At 33.6% G+C, this 25,348-nt stretch overlaps 1 protein-coding gene across 4 annotated transcripts in view; it reads right to left on the bottom strand.

The window, feature by feature from the left end:
- Positions 1-25,348, bottom strand: part of PTPRZ1 (protein tyrosine phosphatase receptor type Z1) — a 173,562-nt gene that overhangs the window by 21,610 nt on the left and 126,604 nt on the right. The window contains exons 12-17 of one of the 4 annotated variants that reach the window (XM_081287319.1): positions 22,746-23,745; positions 15,334-15,478; positions 6,350-6,441; positions 3,441-3,526; positions 555-575; positions 278-374 (exon numbers count right to left, since the gene is read on the bottom strand). In XM_081287319.1, the coding sequence (XP_081143445.1) occupies positions 278-374; positions 555-575; positions 3,441-3,526; positions 6,350-6,441; positions 15,334-15,478; positions 22,746-23,745 (1,441 nt within the window). Of the gene's footprint in view, positions 1-277; positions 375-554; positions 576-3,440; positions 3,527-6,349; positions 6,442-15,333; positions 15,479-20,153; positions 23,746-25,348 lie in introns of all 4 variants that reach the window. The other 3 variants (XM_081287317.1, XM_081287320.1, XM_081287318.1) reach the window with 3 other exon arrangements.

The following is a 25,348-nucleotide window of genomic DNA, read 5'->3' on the forward strand; positions in this document are numbered from 1 at the left end:
AGAAACCACAAGAAAGAGACGTACAGCCCACAGGATCTGAAGAAAGGACCAAATTAAAATTTGAATGTGTTCAGTATAAAAGAAACAGATGTCATTAATTGCAGGATGAATTTAAGTTGAAGCATAGAAAGAAGTCTATGTATTATTAAACACAACTCTTATTCTCCAAAAACAAAGGTCCCAAAGCAGCCACACTGATCTGCCCTCTGATGGCTTCGGCACACTGAGAGCACAGCAGTGTTGATGGCGAGGTCAGCCGAGTCAAGGATGTACTTACAGGCAACGATATTGATGTAGCGGTTCTTGTGTTTGTTGTCTGGGTGGTTGGAACTGTCTGCTGTGATACCTAAGTCAGCAGTACAGCTCTGCACTTCCTGTAAAAAATTGTATGTAAACCATTTCAACACATATTCTTTCCAACAAAGTGTCTTAAAATAAAATAAGGGACACAAAACAAAAAAATCTATCCGAAAAATTTTTATTTATTTATTTATTTATTTACACGTTACAACTATTTCTTGGCTAAAAGAAAATGCAGTGAAATAATGCCTTACCTGGTAAAACTCTTTCAGTGTCTAATGAGGGAATGAATGCCAAATAAGTAAAGAAATCAAATTCCACAGCACACGACAAATGAGAAAAAAAAGTGTTCATATTAGGTTTACAATGGAAAACTATGATCATGCAATAAATACATTCGTCACATAGTAACAAAACAAAATGTTTTAAACAGCAACATGCAAATCAAAATGTCTAACAATTTGGAACCTTAAAATTATGTGAAGGAAAAAAATAGCATTTTTAAAAGGGAACATTGGTGTAGTATGAATTTTTTAAATGCAAATGAGAACTACCACATACTCCATGACCCATTTTGTGATAGTGATCGGATTTGCTAATAAACAAATAAAATTTATATTACTACCATAGCTCTATTTGAAACTCTGAATTTGTGATACTTTTTTTTTCTTTTTGTGGCTTGAGTTGTTTTAAACAGTAAATAACTTCCTATTAGGTGGTTTGTAATACTATGACATTTTGAAACAAAATTTATATATCATTATTTCTGATATTTTTAATTAGCATATCTCCTCTATATTTAAACTTCGATGGGTACATAAAAACTATTTCTGCTAATTTTTATTTAATGAATTAAAGAGCTTTTCAGAGATGTTTCCTATCTAAATACATTTGTTTAGAATTTATAGTTATTTAGTATTAAGATAACAAATGAAAACCTTATAAATTCTGAGAAAGTATATGACCCCACAATGAATCTGATTCATTAGGAAATGGCCCAGTATCTTTCCAAATTAGTTTTTAAAATCTCTTTTGCAGCAAGTTATCCTGAATGATTAAAAAAATTAAATATATAAACCACTTAAAAGGTATAGAATCATTAGTTATTAAACAAATTATTAAGTTACTAAAAAGTTTTGTCAAATCAGACTGTAAGCTAAAAGCAATGAAATTAAAACAAATCTTTTAAAGTAAAAATATGAGGTTATTTTCTTAATTTAATTATTAATCACTTAATAATATTTAAAATGACTTTATAGTTGTGAAAAACTGATCTGCCTTTCTGTTTATGCTGTCACCAACTTAGATTATAAATTGTGTAATTTAGTTAGGATTGTTTTTAAACATTTGGAAGATTAGACTTATCTTTCACATATTTTTCCTGCTGTTATAATAATTTTATTGAATGTTAGCCCAATAATTTCTATCAGTTAACAGTGCAGTTAGCTTAGTTAACACTGAGTTAACACTGTACCACCAATAATCTCTGGTTTATGGTAAGAAAACAATTTGATGGTTTAAATATGTAACTCTTTGTAGTATATCACTTCATTTCTATTTCTTTCTTTCTTTCTTTCTTTCTTTCTTTCTTTCTTTCTTTCTTTTTCTTTCTTTCTTTTTGTTTTGTTTTTTTGGTTTGGTGGAGGTGAGGGGGGAATTGAACCCAGGGGTACTTAACCACTGAGATACATCCCCATCACTTTTTATTTCTTATTTTAAGACAGGGTCTTGCTAAGTTGCTTAGGGCCTGGCTAAACTGCTGAAGCTGATCTTGAATTTACAATCCTCCTGCCTCTGCCTCTCCAGTCAATGTGATTAAAGGTCTGTACCTCCGGCCAGGCTCATTTGATTTCTTAAAGCTCTCTAACTTAGAGCATTTTCCTCTTCTAACAATGTCTTAATTGATGTGACTCCTGGGAAACAGTCCCACAGAGCAAATAGGAGAGCAGTAGATGAGAGAGTAGATCCTGTGATAACATCAGAGCTCAAGGCCCTTCTAAGAGGAAGGTCCACAGAGCACGTTGGGGGCAGGGCATGGGAAAGACACAAAGGCAGTTTTACTAGAGTGTTTCCTAGGGGGTGTGGCTCAGGGGAGGCTGAGGATTGCTTGCTTGATGACAAGCATATTGGAAAGGGCATAAGATTTAAAACTACAGCCCTGGGTTTGAAATCCCAGCTCTGCTACATATTGGTTGTTATTTAATTTCTATGGAGTTTGATTTCATTATAACATGAAGAGAAAGAATAATAACTCCCAGAACTGAGTGAAGCTTGAATATGGAGGCACCCAGTCAATGACATATTCAGCATGCTTACCTAGGGTTGCTTTCATTTTTTTTTTGTGGTGGTTATTGTTAACTTTGCACTAATGACTCACTATTTTGAAAATCTACTCAATTGATATTTTAGTTGGTCATAATAAATTTGCAATAAATTTCTCCACCCTTTCTATATAGGAGTATTTAATAGAATATCACTGAAAGAGTTTTCACTGATTATAAGGCTCAAATGTATTTTAGAGATGCATATTTTCTTGAGAAGATGTGATTTTACTTTTTATAATAAGAGTTACATTTGCATTGGTGTAATGCTTACAATTAGGGATTTATATGAAGTTTAGCTGAAAAATCATGAAGTTTAGTAGTTTAGTATAATTTATATAATTTAGAAAATCAAAAAGAATCAATATTTTTTTATATTTTTTTATTTTTTTAGTTGTAGTTGGACACAATACCTTTATTCCATTCATTTATTTTTTATGTGGTGCTGAGGATCAAACCCAGGGCCCCACACATGCTAGGCAGAGCGCTCTACCACTGAGCCACAATCCCAGCCCCAAGAATCAGTATTACTAATGCAGATTTTAAAAGGAATACTAAAGATCTGTACTTAATGGGAGAGAATTAGCAATGTTTTTGATTCTTCCACTAGTACAAATTGGCTTTTAAATGGAAAATCAATTTTCTAAATTATATGGTAACTACAAAACATCTCCTAAACACGTAAGTAACTATGGAACTAATATTTTCCCCAGAAGTGAAAATAGTTTCAGTGTCTTCAGGTCAAGAAATAGCTTACTGCTGAATCTTTTAAATTTACTATTTTCTATATTACTCAAAACAGAAATATTAAAATCATACCTCAAATTCTTCAGTAAACCCACTACTTGCATGTAAATCTGCAACATGCTTTGGAAAGTGCTTTATTGGAATTGCTCCAACATCATCTAAATGAATAATAATAATAATAATAAACAATGTTAGGATAATTCAGAAGTGAATGTGTCTCTCATTAATAAAGTGCCTTCTGAAAGAACTTTAAAATTCAATTATTATTATAATCACAAATAAATCTAAAGCAAAAATTTCCAAATTTTTGTATATTTATCATCAATCATAACTTGCATTTTAGAAATCTGATTTGATCAGAAATATCTTCTATACATACTTGAAAGAGAAAACAATTTATTTTCACTGTTAATATATAAATAGCACCTCAGCTTCACTTCTTATCAGTGCACTCCCTCTCTTTATGGAAAATTATGTTTAACATGGGTGGGGATTATATGTAAATTCTGGGAAAAAAGATTCACAAAATAACTATATTTCCAATTTTAGTATAATGCAATTTCAGTTTCACAAAACTATACAATTATATAGTCAGATGATTACATTTGAAAACTTTTTTCCTTCTCTCTATAAAAAAATATTTACGTGAGAAAATATTCATTAAGGATAATGTCAAAAACCTTTGGGACTTTTATTAATCTGTAAAATTTCAAGAACTGTAAGTTGAAATTATGCTATGTAAACAAAGTCATTGGATCTGTTAATTAATTGCAAAGGGGATAAATTATTTTAACTGTCCGTTTTTTTTTTCCTTTTCTCTTTATCTGGACAGACTTTCTGAGATTAAACATTACTAGTTCACTGTATGCAATATCACAAATAATTTCTCTGACAAGGAAACATCAAACACATTTCACAATAAACAGTTATTTACATTAACAGATGTTCAGCATTTAGGCCATCTAATATTTTTAAGCTTCAGTTACCAAGAATTTGTTGATTTAAAAAAATTAGAATCCATCTGTTCTCTCTGTTAGATAAGTGGACTTGAATACTAAAACTGAATTATCCCATCAGGCTTAAGAAACACTAGACAAAGGTGCAATTCCACCTTCACACCTACAGAAGGATTTTGCCTGGAAGTAGCTTTTATAATTAGACAAGAAAACAGAAATAATTTGTCACACCTAAATCATTAGTTCCAGTGAATGTCCTTCAAATCCATTGATATTTCCTACACAGCCCACGTTTCACAAGCAAACTAGTTTTTATCATCAGTCAGGTATATTTGTAATTTTTTTTTATTAATTGGTCTGAAAGCAAGTGAGAGCTACATATCTTTTCGCTTTCTGATTTCACCTGAAAAGTGAATATTCAGGTGACAAAGAGTGAATCCTGAGAGCTGAGCACGTGAAATGTGGACACTCCCTTGACCACTCCTCTTCTGACATTCAGAATGGAGATCTTGGATTTCCTCTACAAGGTCCTGATTTTAAAATGTTGCATTTTACTTGTTAATAATGAAATCTGTTGGACTTTGGATAATATTAGAGTTAATTTGCATACCTCATGCTGATGAGGTATGTAGAAGAGATACATTTGATAGTGAAGGAAGTGAATATAACTGATAACTGAAAGCTGTCAGTCTAACTGAAAGCTGAATTCTAAAATATTAATGAAAACTTGTGCTATTCAAAAATAAATATATAGTATTTTAGTATGAAACTAGAAAAACAGAAATAAAATAGTAGTGGTTGAAGACTCAGAGTTAAAAAAAAGGAAAACCAGAAACCCTTTTAAGACCTATGCTTATAAAGCAAAAACATATAAGAACATAAATAGTGTATACTCTACATAATATATATCATGTAGAAAATATTTCTGCTTTTTTTAGTCACAAGATTTCAAAAGATAATATAAGGAAGAATTTGGGCCTTAGCAATAATTCAGGGAGCATCAGTCTGTTTAAAAAGTGACTCCTATAAAATGATCACATTCACAAATTTTTCCTTCTGTATCCTTGGTGTGGTGACTTCTTTGTCCCTATCTCACCCTTCACTCTCCAGTACATCTTCATAGTTACATACTTGCACAGAACTCGTTTTTTTTAAATTACCACATTTCATTCTGGGATGTTATAAAGTGTTAAATAAGTGGCCAAGGTCTTACCATGTGAACTCTGGGTTTAAGGGACATCTTAATCAAAAGGGACCTGGGTAATTTTGAATACTGTTTTCCAGGTAAATTCTGGTGAAGATATTTAGTAACTTCCCAAATATTCAACTGTTCAACATTGAGAAAAAAATGTAAGTGTCTCAAGCAAATATGTATATATATGTGTGTATATATATATATATATATATATATGTATATATATATATATATGTGTGTGTGTGTGTGTGTGTGTGTGTACATATGTATGTATATATATATATATATCTGTATGTGTATATGTATATATAGTATATATTGTGCTTTTTGGGGTTTTTGGCTTTTTTTCTACCACTACAACCACCATTTTATAATTTTTTTCTATGTAGTTAACAGGTATTTTCTCATACAGACAAGTGATCAGAAATGAGCTACGTTTCAGCCTTATTTTTGCTATTTCCTCCTATCCACATTTACTGCACTGACTTAGTCTGACCTTTCTTACTGAGGTTTCCATGAAAGTAATGAAAATGAGTGACAGCATTATTTTTAACCAATATCTTATTGCTATAAATGCTTGTTTTTAATATATCACATTTCAATACTTAAAATTATTTTGTTCTATCTGTATGGTTAAGAATGTTTAAAATGAATAAAAACAGGTTATAAATCATGATACATGATATATAGTAAATATTTTGGGGAACACAAATAATTACTAATCTACATTAAAGCTATTGGCAAAGCACGCCAATAAAAGCAAATCTTCCAACACTGTGCTTTTCATTCAGCACCTAGTGGCTACTCATGGTCACACCTAAAGCCATTACCTGAAATTGGAAAGATAGGTGTTGGAGGTGTAGATATTACTCGAGGGGAAGTACTGTCCTCTAAATAAAAGTGTGCAGTCTGGAAGCATTTTCTGAAAAGATAAGAAAGCAATTTATACTACTAGCTGCACAGATAACAAGACGACTTCTGAGCTTCTTGAAAATTATTATGGAAATATCCAGATGAAAACAAAAGTAGACATACGCCCAGAAGAGCAATCGCTGGGTCTACATATGTTTTTTTTTTAAAAAAAACACAGAATATTAAAGAATTTAGTACAAATATCCAAATTTATCTTAGTTTTATCTGTATCAGACTCAGAAGAGCAAGCAGCTAACGGACATGCTGAGAGCAGAAATGGCGTTTGAAGGGTAGCAGGAACCAAATAGTACTTTGCTAATATAGGAAACATCAATGCTCTACAAACTATGTATCCCACTATTGCTAGAACCCAAAGTGTCTCACTCTGGAAAGGACAAGAGTGGAGAAGAATGTCCAAATCTATCTTCTTCAACAAAGTGACCAAGTCCTTCTGAGGATATTCAGCTGCTAGCAACAGATAGCAATCCATGATCATGTAGAAATGAAACTGCATAGGGTAAGGTGATGTTTGATGACAAAAGAAGGCAACTCTATACTGTATGAGAATGCATAAATGGCAGAACTTAAGTGAGGAAAGAATGAGCACAAAGCTGAAAACAAAGGTGATTTTATTCCTGCTAGATGCTATTCTTGATGAGGGTTTTGAGAATAAATAAATTTGGAATCAATAATAAGGATGACCTACAACATCACCCAAATCTATCTTCATTCAGATAATAAGAGTAACATCTGGTAAGAACACAGTATGAAAAGCAAAGAACCAACTGCAGCAGCAGTTGGTATAAAGTAATATGAATCATTCTTCATTTAAGAAATTTAGCTAATTAAAATGTCAACGACACTCCAATCTGATTTTTTTAATTTATTTGAAATGTTACTCATGAATGATTAACTTTAAACAACTATCTGTTTGAGTATAAATGCAATGTCAATCTCACTTTCCATTTTAGATAAAGCCAGATTTTTTTTTTAAATTTTAAATGATGTCTTGCTATCTTGCTCAGACTAGCCTGGAACTCAGTCTGCCAAGCAGCTGGGAGTATAGGGGTATGCCACCATGTCTGGCTCAGTTTCTTGTTTTTTATTTATTTAATGGAATTGAGCATTAAATTCTAGGACTCTATTATGCTATAAAAACACTCTACCACTGGGTCACATCTGCAATCTTCTATTAAATTTTGAGACAGAGTCTCACTAAGTATCCAGGCTGGCTTTGAATTTGAGATCCTTCTATCTCAGCCTCCAGAGTATCTGAGATTACAAGTTCACTTTCCATTTTAAAATCTTTAAGAGATGATATATCATGAGCTATGTAATGCTTTAAATAATCAATAAAAAAAGAAAAATAAATAAAATAAAATCTTTAAGCTATGGGGTTGGGGTTGTAGTTCAGTGATAGAGTACTTGCCTCACTTGTGTGAGGTACTGGGTTTGATCCTCAGCACCCCATAAAAATAAAAAAAATAAAGGTATTTTAAAAACATTCTATTTAAAAGAAGATCTTTAAGCTAATATATCCTGATGAGCTTTAAGAAAACATTTGTTCTTATGTGGTGACACACATGAACCTCAATATTTTTTCAGTAAATTAGTTCCCTGGATAAAATTATTGAATAGCTTCCACTGCAAGTGGAACAATGTTCAATTATTTTAGCAAGGGATGTATGGCTTTTCATAACCTAGACTTCACCAACCTCAGTAGCTTCACCTCCCATTACTCCCTCACACAGCTTACACTGGTCCTCTCTTTCTTCCTCAAAGAAGCCCCATCTGCTTCAACTCAAGAGTGTTGGCTCTTGCTGCTCCTCTGCCTACCTGTCTCCTTCCCACCATTTTTGCACTCGCCCAAATGTTATTTCCTTTGGAAGCTCCTGGTCATGCTAGCTAAAGGTGTCAGCCCATCCCTCAAAGCCACTATCTTTTGCCCTTTGGTTTGCTTAATTTTATCTTAAATACAGATGTTCCTCTACTTACATTGGGGTAAGGTCCTGATAAACTCATTGTGAGTTGAAAATACCATAAGTCAAAAATGTGTTTAACACACCTAACCACCAAACATCATAGCTTAGCAGCATATAGTACACTGTACAGCACCTTATTTATGTGTGTATGGCTAACTGGGAGCTGTGGCTGTGCCACTGTGGCTGTCCCAGTTGTGGCACTGTCCAGCTTCTCAAGAGTGTGTTGCATTGTGAATAACTAGCCAACAAGAACAACAACAACAACAACAACAAAGCAATAAAAATGAGATTTGAATTCTGAAGTACAGTTTCTAACTGAATGTGAATTGCTTTTGTACCATCATGATAAAAAAAAGTCCACAGTCATAAATGGGGAACCCTTTGTACCATTATTAATTTATTCATTTGTTTTGCATCTTTATATTTGGTTTCTCATATTAGAAAGTAAGCCACAAACGTGATAGTTTATCTTAATTGTTGCTGTGTTAGTCCTCAGTGCTGTCATGTTATAGATGCCAAAAAGTATTTCTTCACCCAATGAAACACTACAGGTAGCAAATAAGCAGTAAAATCATATAGTTTGTGACCTTAATGTCCCAAGCAAAAAAAAAAAAAAAGTCCCAAAGCAATGATTTCCATAGCAAAAAACTCAGTCCTCTGCTGGAATAGTATAAGGCTTTGATAATCAAATCTGAGGGAAGGACATAGATTGAGAGAACACAAGAATATCTTCCAAAGAGAGCAGGTGGTATAAAAGGAAAGCAGAGAGTATGGCAGACTGAAGAGGAAGGGGTGAGATATGAACCACAAGTCTCATGAGGAAGAAACTCTCCAATGACAGCCCAAATGAGCAGAAATGAAACCAGACTAGAGCAGAAACGACAGAAGAAGTTTGGCTTATCTGTGCAACCAGGGTTACCATGTTCTGACACATCATCATGGAAACACTGAACTTGGGGCATGATTTTAAGATCAGAGAATTAAAATCCCTTTGATAGCTCTTAAATATAGTTAGCCAGGAGGTGAGAAAACAAACAAACAAAAACAAAACCAGAATCTTAAAGTGATAAGATGCATTAAAATATTTAGTGCAATTCACAGTTGATATGAAAATCTCTTCAACAGCTTCCCTAATTTACAGTTAAGGTCCAATTTGAATTGCTTCCATAACAACAGCTAACTTTTAAAAATGAGCCATTAGTTGCTAGATATTCTTCTACTTACTGAAACTCATTCCTTTCTAAGCTCTTCCAAATCGTACACAAAGAGTAGGCCTTCTTTCCCCCTACTAGGTCTCTTTCTGTTGATATCTGAGTCCCTGCTACTTTTATCCCTTGCCTCTAGATCTGTATTTAACAGATTTTTAGATTGTAGAATTCAAGATTTTCAATACTAAAATCCTACTTATCAGTGATCCTCACCATCTTTGGCTTTTCTCTTTGAAGTTTGTACTCCAATAACACAGATGTAGGGTAAATTATGGAACCTGTCTTGTTTTCTTCTAACTCAGTGTCTATCTTGCTTAAAACATGATTTTCCTGACCAAAATGGCTCACTCACCAATATGCCAGGCAAACAATATCTTTCATGACTGCTCAGAGACGTTTTCTATGTGGAACAGTCTCTCATTAAGCAGATTCTCTTTCCAACCTACCTCATACAAATGTTCTTCCTACTCCTCCCAGCCCAACTTCACACTCACCTACATAAAGACTGTTCTGAAAAATATACAAAATCAATCCAAAAGTGATCTTAATTTCCAGGACATTATTCTACATATTTTAAACATTTTTTTCTTAATTGGTAGTTAGGATAGTTATTTTCTAATATACTTGTTTTATGTAAAATTTTCTCAAAGATAGGGCTGTCTCTTGATTCCATGCAAACTCATTTCTTACTACTGTGCCAAGAGTTCAATTTTATGCATTTTTAGTATCAAATAAGTCTCATCAACCATATGTTGTTCAACTGCATCCTGGAATCTCTTGCCTACCTGAGCCTCAGATGAAATAACTTGAAATGTCAAAACATTTGAGATGGAAAGATGAAATTTATAGGTAGAGAAGGATGGATGGATGGAGAGATGGTAAGACCAATGAACAGAGGATGTGCCAATAACTCTGAGAGAATAGGAAGAAAGGCAACATCTGATAAAATACAAAAAAGTAAATTAACATATTAGCATTGAGGCTTAACATGTTGTTAATGCTCATCTTAGTAACTGGATAAATACCAACTCTATTTGGTTTTAACTATGGGATTAAATCTTTGATGGTTTTAGAAGTAAGTCTAGTAATATTACTTGGCATTAATTTCTCCAAAGAACCTTATATATTACACCAAAAATATTTATTAGTGAAAAAATTAAAATCATATAGGCTAACTTATGGATGAAGGTCATTTGTATATTGCTTACCAAGCAATACATACTTTACAGTGTAGTCTTATATGGGAAATGACAGTCTACTTAAAAGTCAGTATGGCACCAGGAGATTTCCATTTGAGCGAGCAGATACCTTCAAGGATCCAAAATTTAATTTAAGATCAAGAGTGAATTAATATTGCTTTTCTTTCCACTCTCCCAGCCCAAACAACTGCATACATGGAAAGTTCTTTTTTCTGTTTTTGATAATGTGCCATTTTGCTGAATACAACTTTGGAATTTTCTAGGTTCTAACTCTTTAAAATCTCTCAAAATCTGCCCTTTTCTTTTTTATTTAAAAAGAACTATTTGAAAACCTTCCCTGTTGAAGTTATTTTGCCTCTTAGAAGCTTATGGTTTGGCTCATGTAAATTATACCTTAAAACATCTGGAAAGTACTTTGAAGGCATATTATTTAACATATGACAAGACAGTATCTATAGTCCATCTGTTCTGAATGTGCAGTGAATGTCTTCACGTCTATGTGCTAAGTGTTGATAACTGTGTCTCCTGCTAATTATCACTCAGCCATGATGGAAAAAGTGATGACTGTTTTCAACTTGTAGATGCAGGTCCTATCAATCAATGGGAATCTGATTATTTAATTTACACCTTTTCATCACAGTATTTAGAATTAATAGCTGGAAATGTGTAATTATTATTCCTTTTCTCAGGATTCTTATACAAATATGAAACAATGTTTAGGATGCTGCATTCATTCACAGAACCCTTAGAGAAGGTCTTATTGCAAATTTAATGGTGACCTAGGGAGGCCAGATGGCAGAAAGAGGGAACTAAATCATAGGTGGGTAAGTGACTTGCCCAAGGCCATATAGCAAATTCAAGGAAGATTTTATCACCTATAACTTGTTCTGTCTTTCTGCTATAATGTGCTTCCTCTCAAAGTTCATAAAAAACACAGGGTAACTCCTTAAGTTAGATTAGTTAGAGGAAAGAGAAGATTTCTTTTGCCATTTTGAGATAATTTTCTCTAAACAATCAGGTTAGAAAAATGTTTATATATTTTCTAAGAATCCTATGGTTTTAGCTTTTACTCTTAAGAATACGATCCTGTTTCAGTTCAATTTTTTTTTGTATGACGTAAGACAAAGGTCTAACCTGATTTTTGTATGTGGATATCCAATTGTCCTTTAAACAAATGGTAAAAGATCTTAGGAACCTTGTCTAAAATCCATTGACCACAAATTTAAGAGTTTATTTCTGAACTCTAAATCCTACTCCATTGATCTATTTGTCTATTCCTGTTCCAGTACTAGGCTCTGCTGATATGCTGTCATTTTGCAATAAGCTTTGAAATTAGGAAATGTGAGTTCTTCTTCTGTAAAATTCTTGAGAGTTGGGCGTAGTGGCACATGCCTGTAATCCCAGTGGTTTGGGAGACCGAGGCAGGAGGTCTAGGCAACTCAGCAAGACCCTGTCTCTAAATAAAATATAAAAAAGGGCTGGGATGTGGCTTAGTAGTTAAGTACCCTTTGGGTTCAATAATCCCCAGTATCAGAAAAAAAAGAATTCTTAGGAGAAATTATAGAAATAAATATTTATGGCTTTATTTTAGGTGATACCTTCTTAGATATGATACCAAAAAATATGAGCAGTGACAGAAAAAAGGATGAATTGGCTTTCATCGAAATTAAAATTTTGGTACTTTAAAAGATATAATTAGGAAGGTTAGAAAACCATTTACATAATGAGAAAATAATTGCAAATCACATAACTTATAAAAGACTTGTATCTAAAATATATAAAATTATTCACAATTCAGTAATAAAAAGACAAATAACCCAATTAAAAATAGAAAAGTATTTGAACAAATATCTCTTAAGGAAGCATATAAATATCCAATAAGCACATGCAGAAATACCATGAAGGAAATAATAAAATGGATTAAAATCATTGAATTGTACATTTTAAACAGATGGCATTTGTGATATATTAGTTTTATCTCACGGAAGCTGTTTTTAAAAGGTGTTTGAAGATGTGAATTGGAAAAATTTGTAAGGACTATTATTACTCTCATACTGTTATTTATATGTCATTGGATTTGTAACCTTTCCACAGAATGCAGTTTCCACAAAGGTCTAAATGTTTGTATCTTGCATTACTTACAACTGAATCTACACGAGAATTTGAGTAATTCAAACAAATCCTGGAGAATGAACTATTGTGATTCAACACTAGCTCTAGTGTATAATTACTGAAAAAAATTACACTTTATAGTGAATTAATTTTAAGAAATGTGAGTAAGAGAGATATTTAACAATATTCAACAAATTTTCAGATGGATAGGCAAAGAGTGATAAATTTGTCAGAGCAATTAATTGATGGAGAAAAATATACACCTAAACCACAAAAATTCTCATCTTTTAAACTATTATACTCTCTTCTTAAGGCACATAAAGTGCTATTAGTGAGAAAAAGAGAAAGGACTATTTGGTGAGATTCAAGTTTGTATATTTTCAACTAGCAATTTTATCTTTTCCTCACCATAATGCAGACCCATTACTAAAAGAAGATCAGAACGACTTCAGATTTTAATTTTCCATGAAATACCAAATCATATCAAATAAGACACTGATTTTCAAATCGCACAAAATATACTTTAAATCTTAATGTGGATCAAGAGACTCATTCTAATTACTGAAGTCTTTTAACTATAAACCACCTGACGTCTTTTTTGGAACTTCACATTAGCACTATTTACCATGAAACAAATTTGGTTTATTTTCCATCTTATTTATAATCTGACATCACTTTACATTAATTAAAAAAAAGATTTGGCAGAGAAAATCAGATTAGATAAAACCCAGCAATCTGAATAAACATAATATCAAAATGTGGTGAGAAATTTGGTCAACAAGCCCAGTGAAAAGTGGGAAGACAATCAGATGAATGCTTGCTGAACAAACATTTATGGGTTATGTACAATTTTTGAAGCTCTCTGTGGTGTATAGAATATTATGTAAAATAAGACACTCAATTATAGGAATCACTGGGGCAGATTTAAGAAACCATCTTTGTTTGCATCTCCTATGGGTTAAATGGACTCCTAACCCATGAGTTAACAAAATATGATCTGGTTTCCATTGTCCAAATTCTAATGTGTTCTGTAAAAGAAGTCAGATAGGAAATACACTGGGTCATGAAAGCATCCTGCTTTAGACAACCAATGACTAAACTATGACTTAAAACTATGTTTTAAGCTTCACTGATTTTGCCATATCCAGCTTTTCCCCACTTCCTGGTCCTCAAGACTGCTGTACCCCTGCCTGGAATGCCCTTCTCCTCTACTTCCCGAATCCTATCTTGTTGCAGCTCTACATTTTATTTTACATTTATCCTGCCCATTCTGGCCTCTCAAGATCCCTTGTTCTCTGACCACTCAGCATTGGGTTTCACTTGTTGAAATTTTGTGTAATGTTTTATAAATTTTTCATAGAGAGTTCTTTTTCTCAAGAAGCACAATTTTCTTAAAAGTCAGTGACTCTCATTCATTTTTTACACTTTCCAATAGTAGTTAATACAGTCAGTACAGCATGGGAAATAGTCAAGTACAAGGAATATTTTGGAATAACTGAGAGAATATGTTTTGGGATAACACATAAAAAGTGGTGATATGAATTTATAAAATGATCCTGCTAAACAAAAAGGAATTAATTATAGATTTTCTGAACACAGTTCTCTTTTAAAACAGGAATATAAACTACTAAGCTAGGCCTTTTCTGGTTTATAGATATATATGAATGCTTGTATCTTGAAAAGTCCTTGTCTTCCAACAGACAGTTCTACTGACTTACATCATGTCCCTAGGAAATTCACTAATGAGCTCTGTGTTCTGCTTGCTGCAGGATGGAAAACTTATGATGGGTGCAATTATCCCTGTCTCTTAAAGATTTTAATGAGTTATTGATAAGAGTGAAGCTATATTTTACCCTCAAAGCAAGTTATGAATAAGTTTAAAGCCCCATTCATAAATAAATTCATTAACTTTACTCCCTATTTGTATTTGTATTTTAATTGCTTGATTTTTACTTTTGTGCACAGGTTATCATTTTCATTAGTATGCAGTTGATGTGTATCTTGTACAAACTGTTATTAAAAATAATTTTACCACATCCCAAAATTATGTTTTCTTAAATAAAAATTTTTAGATTACAACATCTGGTAAAAAGGTTTATGTTAAATGCTGTAGTAATGTCTGAATTTTAATTAGATTAGTATGAAAGTGCAACCATCAAAATACCATAATAAATATTAACTGAAGTCAAAGTTCCTCCATTTTACCTTTATAAGTTTGAGTACATAGAACTGTCAACCCTTTAATTACTGTGTCTGTGGATTCACAAATTCCCCTTATTCATAGCTACCTGAATAAATTAATGGCAGCTCTCTCGAATATGCTTTGAAGACATTTCAGATGAAATACAGGCAAAATCTCAGCTTTATGAATGAAATTTCCCACAAAAGACACTCAACTTACCTCCAGTAGATGAAAATACCCACAAGAGCCACTAGACAGATGAAAGTCAGGGCAGACACGATCACGAGGGGCATAACCGCCTTCTTCTCAGACTCCAACCCCTCAGCTAGACCAATACGAGACTCATGGCTACTATTACTGGCCTCTGTAGTCAGAGAAAATCAAGAGAGTTGACATTTAAGATGAAGGATCAGTCACAACGCTTTTCAATGGATTAACTGCAGCCTTCATTGCTGTTACTTACCTTAAAATTGGGACTCTTTGATGTAAAGAGTGTCTACAATTAAATGACAATTTAAGTAAAACAAAGTTAAAAAAAGAGTAAGGTGGGATATTAGAACTGAAAAATGACAAAAACCCAGCAGTGATTGGCACCAGGGAGGGGGGATTCCATGGCAAGAAGTACACCTAATGCTGCTTAAAAAAGCTTGCTCACAGGAAAGCATAGTATGGAAATGAGAAAACCTCCCAGTTTAAAAAAAATGAACAGGAAAACAAAGATATTTACTGACTCTTCATATGTGATTTTCTAAAATTAATTTTAATGGAATTATTTAACCCTGTAATTATGCAAATAATTGGAGCAATTAATATTTCATGAAGAAAAACCTCTTAGGATAGAATACTTTATACACCGAGATCATCTTTCAATGCAGCAAACTATATTAATTGTAAAAATGCTATTTTTAATGTCTTTCTTATCTGCAGTTTTCATCCATCAAAATGAAATACTATTTGTTGCATGAGAATTGAATGGATACATATATCTAAGAGATTTCATTTCAAATATACAAGTGTAAATCCTGAAAAAAATCTGAACACATTCCTTGGGTTAATTTCAAAATGTGGCAAATGATTAGTTTTGTGACCAGTCAGGAACCATTACTGAAATATCACTTTGAAAAATCATTGCAACTGATATATCCTTCCAAGTTCCTAAAAGACTTCAGAACTGTGAGTGTTAGTGGCAATCCTTCCTCTCTGCTGTGTGGGAAGCTGGGAGGGTTGTCCCAACATGGTGTGTTGATGTTACTACAAATTAAGAGCCCTTATCTTTTCTACTTTTGGAAGAACTAAAACTATGTTCCCTGTCAAGGTTTAAAGGCTTCCTACACAGTTGGCACATTTGATGTTTTATACCAAATCTACCCAAGACTGAGGGAATTTATTTGATCTCAAATATTTAAGAGTAAGAAATTTTAGATTGATATAAATGCACGTACGTGGCATTAAAATATGTTCTAACTACAGAGAACTTAAGATTGAACATAATGATTTTCTTCTGTAATTAAGAATGATGGCAGAAAGGGCTGTAAATATAATCCACTCAGACAGGAAATGCATCAGAGGAACATAAATGACAACTGTATTTCCCAAAATGACTGCTCTTATAATTATAAATGCATCTGTTAGGAAAAAAGTGGAATTCCAAAATGAGACTAAATATCATAAAGCTGTACAAAAAGGAAAAATACTGTAAGTCCAACAAACCCTGTGCTATAGTTAATGTTCTCATAATTCTCATAAGAAAAGCCAAAGCCTCAGTTTTTATTAGGCCAACCACAGACTCTGGTCATTATGCATTCTGTGGAGACTCATCTGAACATTTAAATAATCAGATGAGTACAGTAAAAATTTCCTTATGAAATTAAAACAGCACCTTGTTTCATACATGGTCATCTTTACATTTTTTCCTATTGTAACTATTGTTACCTAAACGGAAAGTAAGTCTTTGGGTAATAAATAATCTACATAGCAATGTCCTTGGTACCTGGTAATCACATATGTGGTTAATTGTATTATCTGTACCAGTCATTCCTAACTTAGGATCCTGAGAGTAGCAGCATCAATGTGACCTGTAACTTGTTACAAATGAAAATTTTGTGCTCTCCCCAAACCACACCAAATCTTATGAATCAGAAACTCTGTGGGTAAAGATAAAAAAAATTGTGTTTTGACAAGTCCTCAAGGTGATTTTATCCATGATAAAAATTGAGAACCAATAATGTAGATTCATGTATGTACAACGTGAGCTTATATAATCCAACAGGTCTTTGATTACCAAAAATATGCATAACAATATGTATATGGATATATATATATATATATATATATATATATATATATATATATATAAAATACATGTCTGGTTTATAGTAGATGTATATGAACACATATCTGTGAGATATGTCTTGCCATATTTGATATATATGGAATATACATAACACAAAAAGTATTTAATATACAACAAATACACATAAAATTTATATGCAAGCATTATATACACACATGCACACATATGTAGTCTTTTATATAGACTTTTCTCATAAATTCTCTGGGAAAACTGACCTTAAGTTCTTTTACTGAGGAGTTAGCATGATAATGCTATTGTAATTATATATTACACAATCTAGATGCTTTATGCAAGATGGCATACCACATGAAAGTACAGAAAATCAACTAGTTACTTTATATACTGAAATGAGGAACAACCTTTTGTATTGATTTAATTTTCATTTAGTTGAAACTAATACATATATACACTTTGATGAGGATAAGTAGTGTATATGAATTCCCTAAATGATAATTATGTACTAGTAGGCAATTAGGAAATAAAGAACTAATATTAATATTTCAAAATGTTATGAGAATACAGCATTATAATTTTGGTATTAAAAGTTAAGTGTCATATATATAAATTATTGCTCTCAATAATGGAAGTATACAATTTCTAAGAGATAGAAACTAATAATACAGATTTTTAGGCTAACTTTTGTATTTAGTCTTTCTATAAACTGTATTAACTAATCTAGTATTTGGGTCTCTGTTTACTTATTTATAAAATACCAGATAATAATATTTAACTTATTTATATTGTTTTGAGCAATAGATCTTGAAAATTATTCTATTTCTTAGAAATACACCATGAATTTTAAGTCTCAGATTAAGGGACATATGAAGTAGATGGTGATTTTTTTTTTTACAGATATAGCTTTAAAAACAAGAAATAATTGCCCCTAGTCTTGTTTGATCTTATTTTTTTTCTTGTTTGAATATTAAATTAGCCTATCTTTAACTAGAGTTTTAAATATTTTCATTAATTACATTATTTGATGATCCTGGATGTTATATTTATACTTTTTTCCTCATTAGTGGGGGACCATATTCTTAATAATTAAATACATCTAACTAATTGATTGAATAGCAAATTGTTACTTAAGTCACTAATTCTAGGTGTAACACACACATATATACACATACAGAGTCTTTTTATGATAGTATAATATAGCAAGAACACATCTATGTCAATACCTAGTAATAAAAAGTTGATGGATTCCTAATATTACCCTTTAAAATAAATCTAATAAGAATTCAAAGAACAAGTACTATAATTGAGAACAAATAACAATTAATATATATATATATATATATACATGTATATATATATATATATATACATACATATATATATATATATACATGTATATATATATATATATATATATATATATACACACACACACACATATGACAACACTTATGAATATAGTAACCTGTGGACTCATTATTCATACTCACATGTTAGTTTAAGTGTTTAAACTGAAATGCAATGTTAAATAGGTATCAAGTCAGAATACAGAAAAACTTCTATCAAAACATACAAACTTTTAATTGGTGCTGCACTAAAAGAAAAGTACACTAATTCAAAGGATAAAAATAATGAAGAGGAAAAATATCATAATGAGGTTGATTCATATGCTGGATTATAAATATTTGCTTTGACGCAATAAGAATGCAGACTATTAAATTAGCCTATCTCTAACTAGAGATTTAAATATTTTCACTGTTAATTTAAAAATACCTTATCATTCAATAAATGAAAATTATAAAATTCTTATCATCAATTCAATGAAATTATCTAGTATTTAATGCACTTAAGGAACTGAACCTTGCTTTCCTTCCCATTGGCATTTAAAGCAGACATCTGTATTATATATGCAGCAAGTCATCTGCTCTAAGGAACATCTGGCCAATAAACCAATTTGCATAAAATACATTAACAAATGAAATGCATCTTTCCAGAAAATGTTCTAGTGTTTTATATCTTGTCATACAATACCTATACATACTACGCATATTAATATCTATTATTTAACTTTGAAAGTTATATAACAGCAAGCCCAAAGTAAAATGCATTTTGTTGGTTTACACTGCCCTCTTTAGGCATTTAGGTAACATTAAGGGAGTCAAAGGCAAGTTGAAAGGAATTATTATTTTTTATCTTCATCGTTAGCTTTCAAAACTTAAGAGCATTTCTTCTTAAAGGTCCCCAAGTTGATACTGATGTGCAATTTCTCTAATTGCTTTACATGGGGCACATCACTGGAAGGTGTTTATATCATGCTATTACTAAATAGTATAATTCAGTAGACCTAGTGTACAAATTATTTTAGAACACAAATATGAAAATTAAAATATCTCAAAATAGCACATTTTGATCTTGTTCTGAAAGTAATATACTAAAAATGTATTATCCACACATAATTGCTCCCACACATAATAGGCATCTGTAGCATTCTTCTTAAATATTGACAATACAGAAAAACTGCTTTATGTATTTTGGAGAAAAGTAAGGATCAAAATATGTTGAATATTCATTTGAAATAATGAATAAAACCATACTTTAAAACCTATAAATTGACTTGTTGAGGTTTTGATCTGCTGTTTTACCAAATATCTATTTTCCCATACTTTTTCTACTTTACTTTTAGAGCAATAAAATCACCACACCTTTGTCTGTCCTCTTGGTCATAACTAACCTGCCTCTGAACTGTTGAACACTTCTGAGTGTCCACTAGTAGCAGATGGTGTTGAGGACCATGGGGATCCAGGGGTTATTTCTGAGTCGCCTGCTTCCAGGACCCCATCAGCATCTCTTTCATTAACATCTGGAAAACTGAAATCTGTGGATGTCTCATTATCATTAAGGCTATCTGAGGCCCCTTGCCCTGAGCCGCTCTCTTCATCACTTGTCAAAACGGCCCATCCTTTAGATTCTGGGCTGAGAGGAAGCAGGGCACTACCAGTCTGAATGTCCACATCCTCTTTTCCATCATTGTGCTTGTGGATTAGCTCATGGGTTGGTTGTGATTTATCAGGACTTCCGTCCACACCTGTTTGACTGTCTGAGGTTACACCTGTGACTTTATTTTCTTCTTCAGAATTCTCAGAGAATGAATGTGAGATTGGATTATTTTGATCCACAAGACTGTTATCCTGGGAGTCTGAGTCATTCATTACCTTTTCCTGGGATTCTCTATAGGACAAGCATGACATACACTTATTCAGGGACAAGCCATCACTATCTCTGTCATCATAATCATCATCATCATAATCAACATCACCATCTTCACCACCACCCACTAAATCAGCATCAGATCTGGCATTATGGGTCAGCTTAGAAGGAGCTTTAGAAGGAAGCAGCAGCTTAGCTGTGGTCATAGAACCATCTCTGTTGGGAGAAACGGCTGTAACAGAAATGTACCCATTTCCTAAAGGAACAGAATGATGAGTAGAGACAAGTGTATCAGAAACAAGTGTTGGAGTACCAGCAAATACCTCATCAGTAATAGAACTTTTGGTGGAGGTGAAGACTTCATCAGAAAATATAAGTTTATTTATAAGTGTATGTGGTGGGTCATCAATTGATAAAACAGGGGTTGCAAATGCATGCCTTCCTTTTGGAAGAAAGGCTTGGTTAATCTCCAAATTAGCAGTTTGGAATAACTGATCATTACTGTGCAAAGAAGGTACCTCTTGCTGGGAACTTTTGCTTTTAGGAAAAACTGGTTCAAAATATTTCTCATTTGTATAAGAAATAGTTAAACCTTGAAGTGAAGCAGAGTGCATACTAGAAGGCGGTGGTGATACATCAAAACCTGGTACAGATGTAGAGTGCAGCACGCTTTCACTTGAAGCAGAATTTGTTGCCTTGAGATGCAATATTGCAGAACTAACTTTATCAACCTTGGGGGTTTCAACCAATATTGGATCACTAGGCACAGCTGGAAGAGCAGTTTTAAGCAAGGTGTCAACATCAGAAGCCTGAAAGGAAGGTTGCAGCAATACTTCAGTATGAAAAGGAGATGAGGCCTCAGAGAATAAAAGCTGGGTTGAAGGAGAGAACATTTCACTAGAAGCAGGGTCAGAGGATGCTGGCTCTGAGTTTGCACTAAACACAGGTTTAAGTGATGTGTCACCAAATGCTGGAGATACAGTATGTGTAGGTTGAACTGGAAAGTTATTTTCTGGAACTTGACTAATCTCATGATCAAAAACCTTAGTGGCAGTATAACCAAGAGACCCTGGAAGTATGCCTTTTGTGCTAGAAATGGGAACAGAGGTTTCTTGTAAAGGCACATTCAACTTATTGACATTATCATACATGTTGGGCATGACTGTGCTTTCAGAATGGTAAGCCATCTCACTGAAAGAAGAAATGTGCAGTTCAGTCTCATTTCCATACATTATTTCATTTTTAGAAAGCAGCTTATTATCATCACCAAACACAGATGTTGTATATGTAAATTGAGCTACAGAAACAGGTGAAGAAATGTTAAAGGCTGTCAGCCCATCTGTGTCAGGTAAAAGAAATTCACTATCAGAAGAGGCTCCAGACCATTCCCCATCACCAGAGAGGACATGAGTGGACTGCAGTAATGACACAGTTGGGGTCACTAATGAAGACTTAGGCATTGATATACGGCTAGGACTCCTAAATAAGGAACCCTGATAAGATACATCAACAGAATCATGCACAGGTATTGCAGAACTGTAAGAAACAGTGAAGACGTGTTGGGAGCCCCCATTATTAGATAAGGCATAGGAAGGTTCAGGCCCTGAAGAATGTGCATGCACCATGACATCACTGCTGGATGGTTCAACTTGAGAAAACATAAGCGTTTTATAAAGGACACCGGATTCACTACCAAATTCCAATGTCTCCGAAGCAGCATGAGTAGTGGTCTGATGTGACAGCACATCAGAATATTGAGCAAGGCTGGGTTCTAACAACACATCACCACCAGCCACTGGCACAGAAGCATGCAAGGGCACCTTATCACTCTCAGCAGCTGAAGTAACTTGTGGAAGGATCTGAGAGACTGTATGCAGATGGCGAAACAATTCACTACTGAAGGAAGCAGAGGAAAATGGAAGCAAAGGTGCACCGTCATAGGAAGACAGGATGGATTCAAATGACACATCAACACTGGGGAATACAGGCGTAGCATGCAAGGCCGAATCACTACTTGAAGCAGCAGGGGTAGTGTTGAGGATCTGATTGTCAAGCAACAAAGGGGTGACTAGAGGAAAGACTTCACTACTGTAGGAAGGTTGAAGAGGTGTCTCACCATTGTATACCGGCTGAGTTGTCTGCGAGTGTACAACATTGATGGTGGAGACCGAATGTTGTTGTCCAGAGGATGGTGTGAAAGCATGAGGGGTTACCTCAGTCGGAAGGTAGGCAAAGGTAGAATAATGTGGCATTTCTATATCTGTGACCGAGGGACCCTGTGACACCACAGGGCCTGGAGAAAAGGACTCAGTTGTCTTATCAGTTTCATCAATATGTATCTCAGTGTAATTAGTCTGGAGGAAGCTCTCTCTACCCGATCCAACATCAGGCTGTGCTGACACATCTGTGGAGCTAGGAAACCACACACTTCCATCAATGGAAGGATCCTTTAGTGAATCTTCTGAACCTGATGAAGCTAGATCTTCTGAAACATTTCTCGCAGTTTCTGGCTTAAAGCCATCATATGTGATTGCCTCTGGGCTTTCTGAAGAAAATATGTCCCCCTGGGATATGCTCTCAGAGGCGAAGGGCAGAGCAGAGGTTGCAGGACTGGAGCCTGAAGAATCATCTGCTCCAGTATCAAGCTTAAAACTGGTCAATAAACTGTCTTCTTCACTGATATCAGTAGACACCTCTTGAAAATCTGTTATAGAAATTGCATTTAAAGATTCTGCAGTCCCAGACAAGTTTATCTGTGGAAATCTAAGGACAGTCTCAGAGCTATCATTGAAAGAGGTCAAAGTACCTTCCACAGTATGCAGTGGCAGTTCAGTCACAGTTTGAGGAATCATGGAAACATCTTTTTCTGTGGCTAATTCAGCAACTGGTTGGGAAGTGGAATACAAAGACATCTTGGGAATATCACCCTTTCTAGAAAATTCGCTTCCTCTTGTTGGAGCTCGGTTGGTCTTGGCCTCATTGTACTTGGTCCCTATGTGATTATAGTGTGTCGTGGTGGAAGTTTGGGGTTCCTTTTTCCTTATTTGGTTTGTGGCACTGTCTCTACCAGGATTCACCACAGTGTCTTCTTCAGTGGCCTTTCCCTCTTCTTCCTCCTTTAAAAAGAAAACAAGATTTCAAGGCACAAAAGAATAAAGAAATGAAATATTAATAATATATTTTATTGCTAACCACCACTTGTGGGATTTTGGGAACTTTTTACTCTTATAAAACACTTCTATTCTATTCACTATATTTCTGTACTACACCATTTCCTATCCATTTTCTATGGGAAGTAATGAAAACCCATTATTTACAACTGATAATGGTATGGAATGGGGAGCTATTAATTAATAGAACTTTAAAAGGAAGACTCTTTGGAGTTGTATTTATATACTGAAAGTTTTATTTCATATGATATTTATTTTCTTGTTTCTTGTTTTTTTTTGTTGTTGTTGTTCAGTTAATTGGGCAGCAAGCAAAATAGCAATTAGCTTTCTTGTAATATGAAATGGCAATGACACTATTTCAAAGATTGAAATAATTAGTCACTGAAAGTATTTAATTGTATATATTCACAATAAATCAATTTTTAAATCACCTTGGGGAAAAATTTAGGACAAAAAGAAGAGATTTTGTTTTCCTTTTGTTTTTTAATATTTTACACTTCAGAAGTAAACAGATATTTCATTTTATTTTACTGGGTATCAGGGATTGAACTCAAGGGCACTCAATCACTGAGCCACATCCCCAGCCCTAATTTTATTTTATTTAGAGACAGAGTCTCACTGAGTTGCTTAGTGCTTTGCTTTTGCTGAGGCTGGGTTTTAACCTGCAATCCTCCTGCCTCAGACTCCAGAGCCACTGGGATTATAGGCCTGCACAACTGCGCCTGGCATAAGCAGATATTTTAAAGGCAACTTGTCAGAATACAATTCTAGTACAAGTTACTTGATCTTCTGTTTCCTTTAAATTGACAGTGACTTTTCAGGAGGCCAAGTCTTCTCTGTACACCTTGTAAGTGTAAGGGCCCTGGAGTGCTCTGGCTAGAAGTCAACCAAGACTCATGCTGTGTGTGTGTGTGTGTGTGTGTGTGTGTGTTTATATATAAAATTGGGAATGTTACGACTTGTCATAGGTCATAGTTTTAAAAAGTAAATTGCCAGAGAGGTTGTTTTTTTTTTTTTTTTTTTTTTTTTTACTTCTTGTGGGATACTATTTGGTCAGTATCTTTGTACTCAAAAAATTGTTAAAATTGCTACGTATTAGATCACTGATTAGGATTTTATGGCAATGTTTATTAAAAGAAGAAAAAAACAAAACAAAACAAAATAAATACATACCATTCAATGAGAACTTGACCAGTATAAGCAGAAAGAACTTGAATGTTAAACCATGCGCGCTTATGGTTATGTGTCTGACATGTGTGCAAAGTTGCTCTATATGAAATAGGTTTCCAGGCTTAATGACTGCTTCATTATTTAGTTGGTCCTATAGAATTTTCTGAGGTCTAGATGTCATATGTGAACTGAAATTTCCTTACTAGTGGTTGATATTTCTTCATGGAATTTTGCACACTGTTTAATAACTTGTTCACAAGGACAACCTGTGGAATTTCATCAGTTTCCAGAATAAAACATTCCCCTTATCTACAAGCCTAAATAATTAATGCCAAAGAAAATAAGAACATTTTGCCTTGACTTGCTTTTGGTAAAAATC

This window comes from Spermophilus citellus (genome assembly GCF_964194105.1).
Source record: "Spermophilus citellus genome assembly, chromosome: 3".
Lineage (NCBI taxonomy): Eukaryota > Metazoa > Chordata > Mammalia > Rodentia > Sciuridae > Spermophilus > Spermophilus citellus.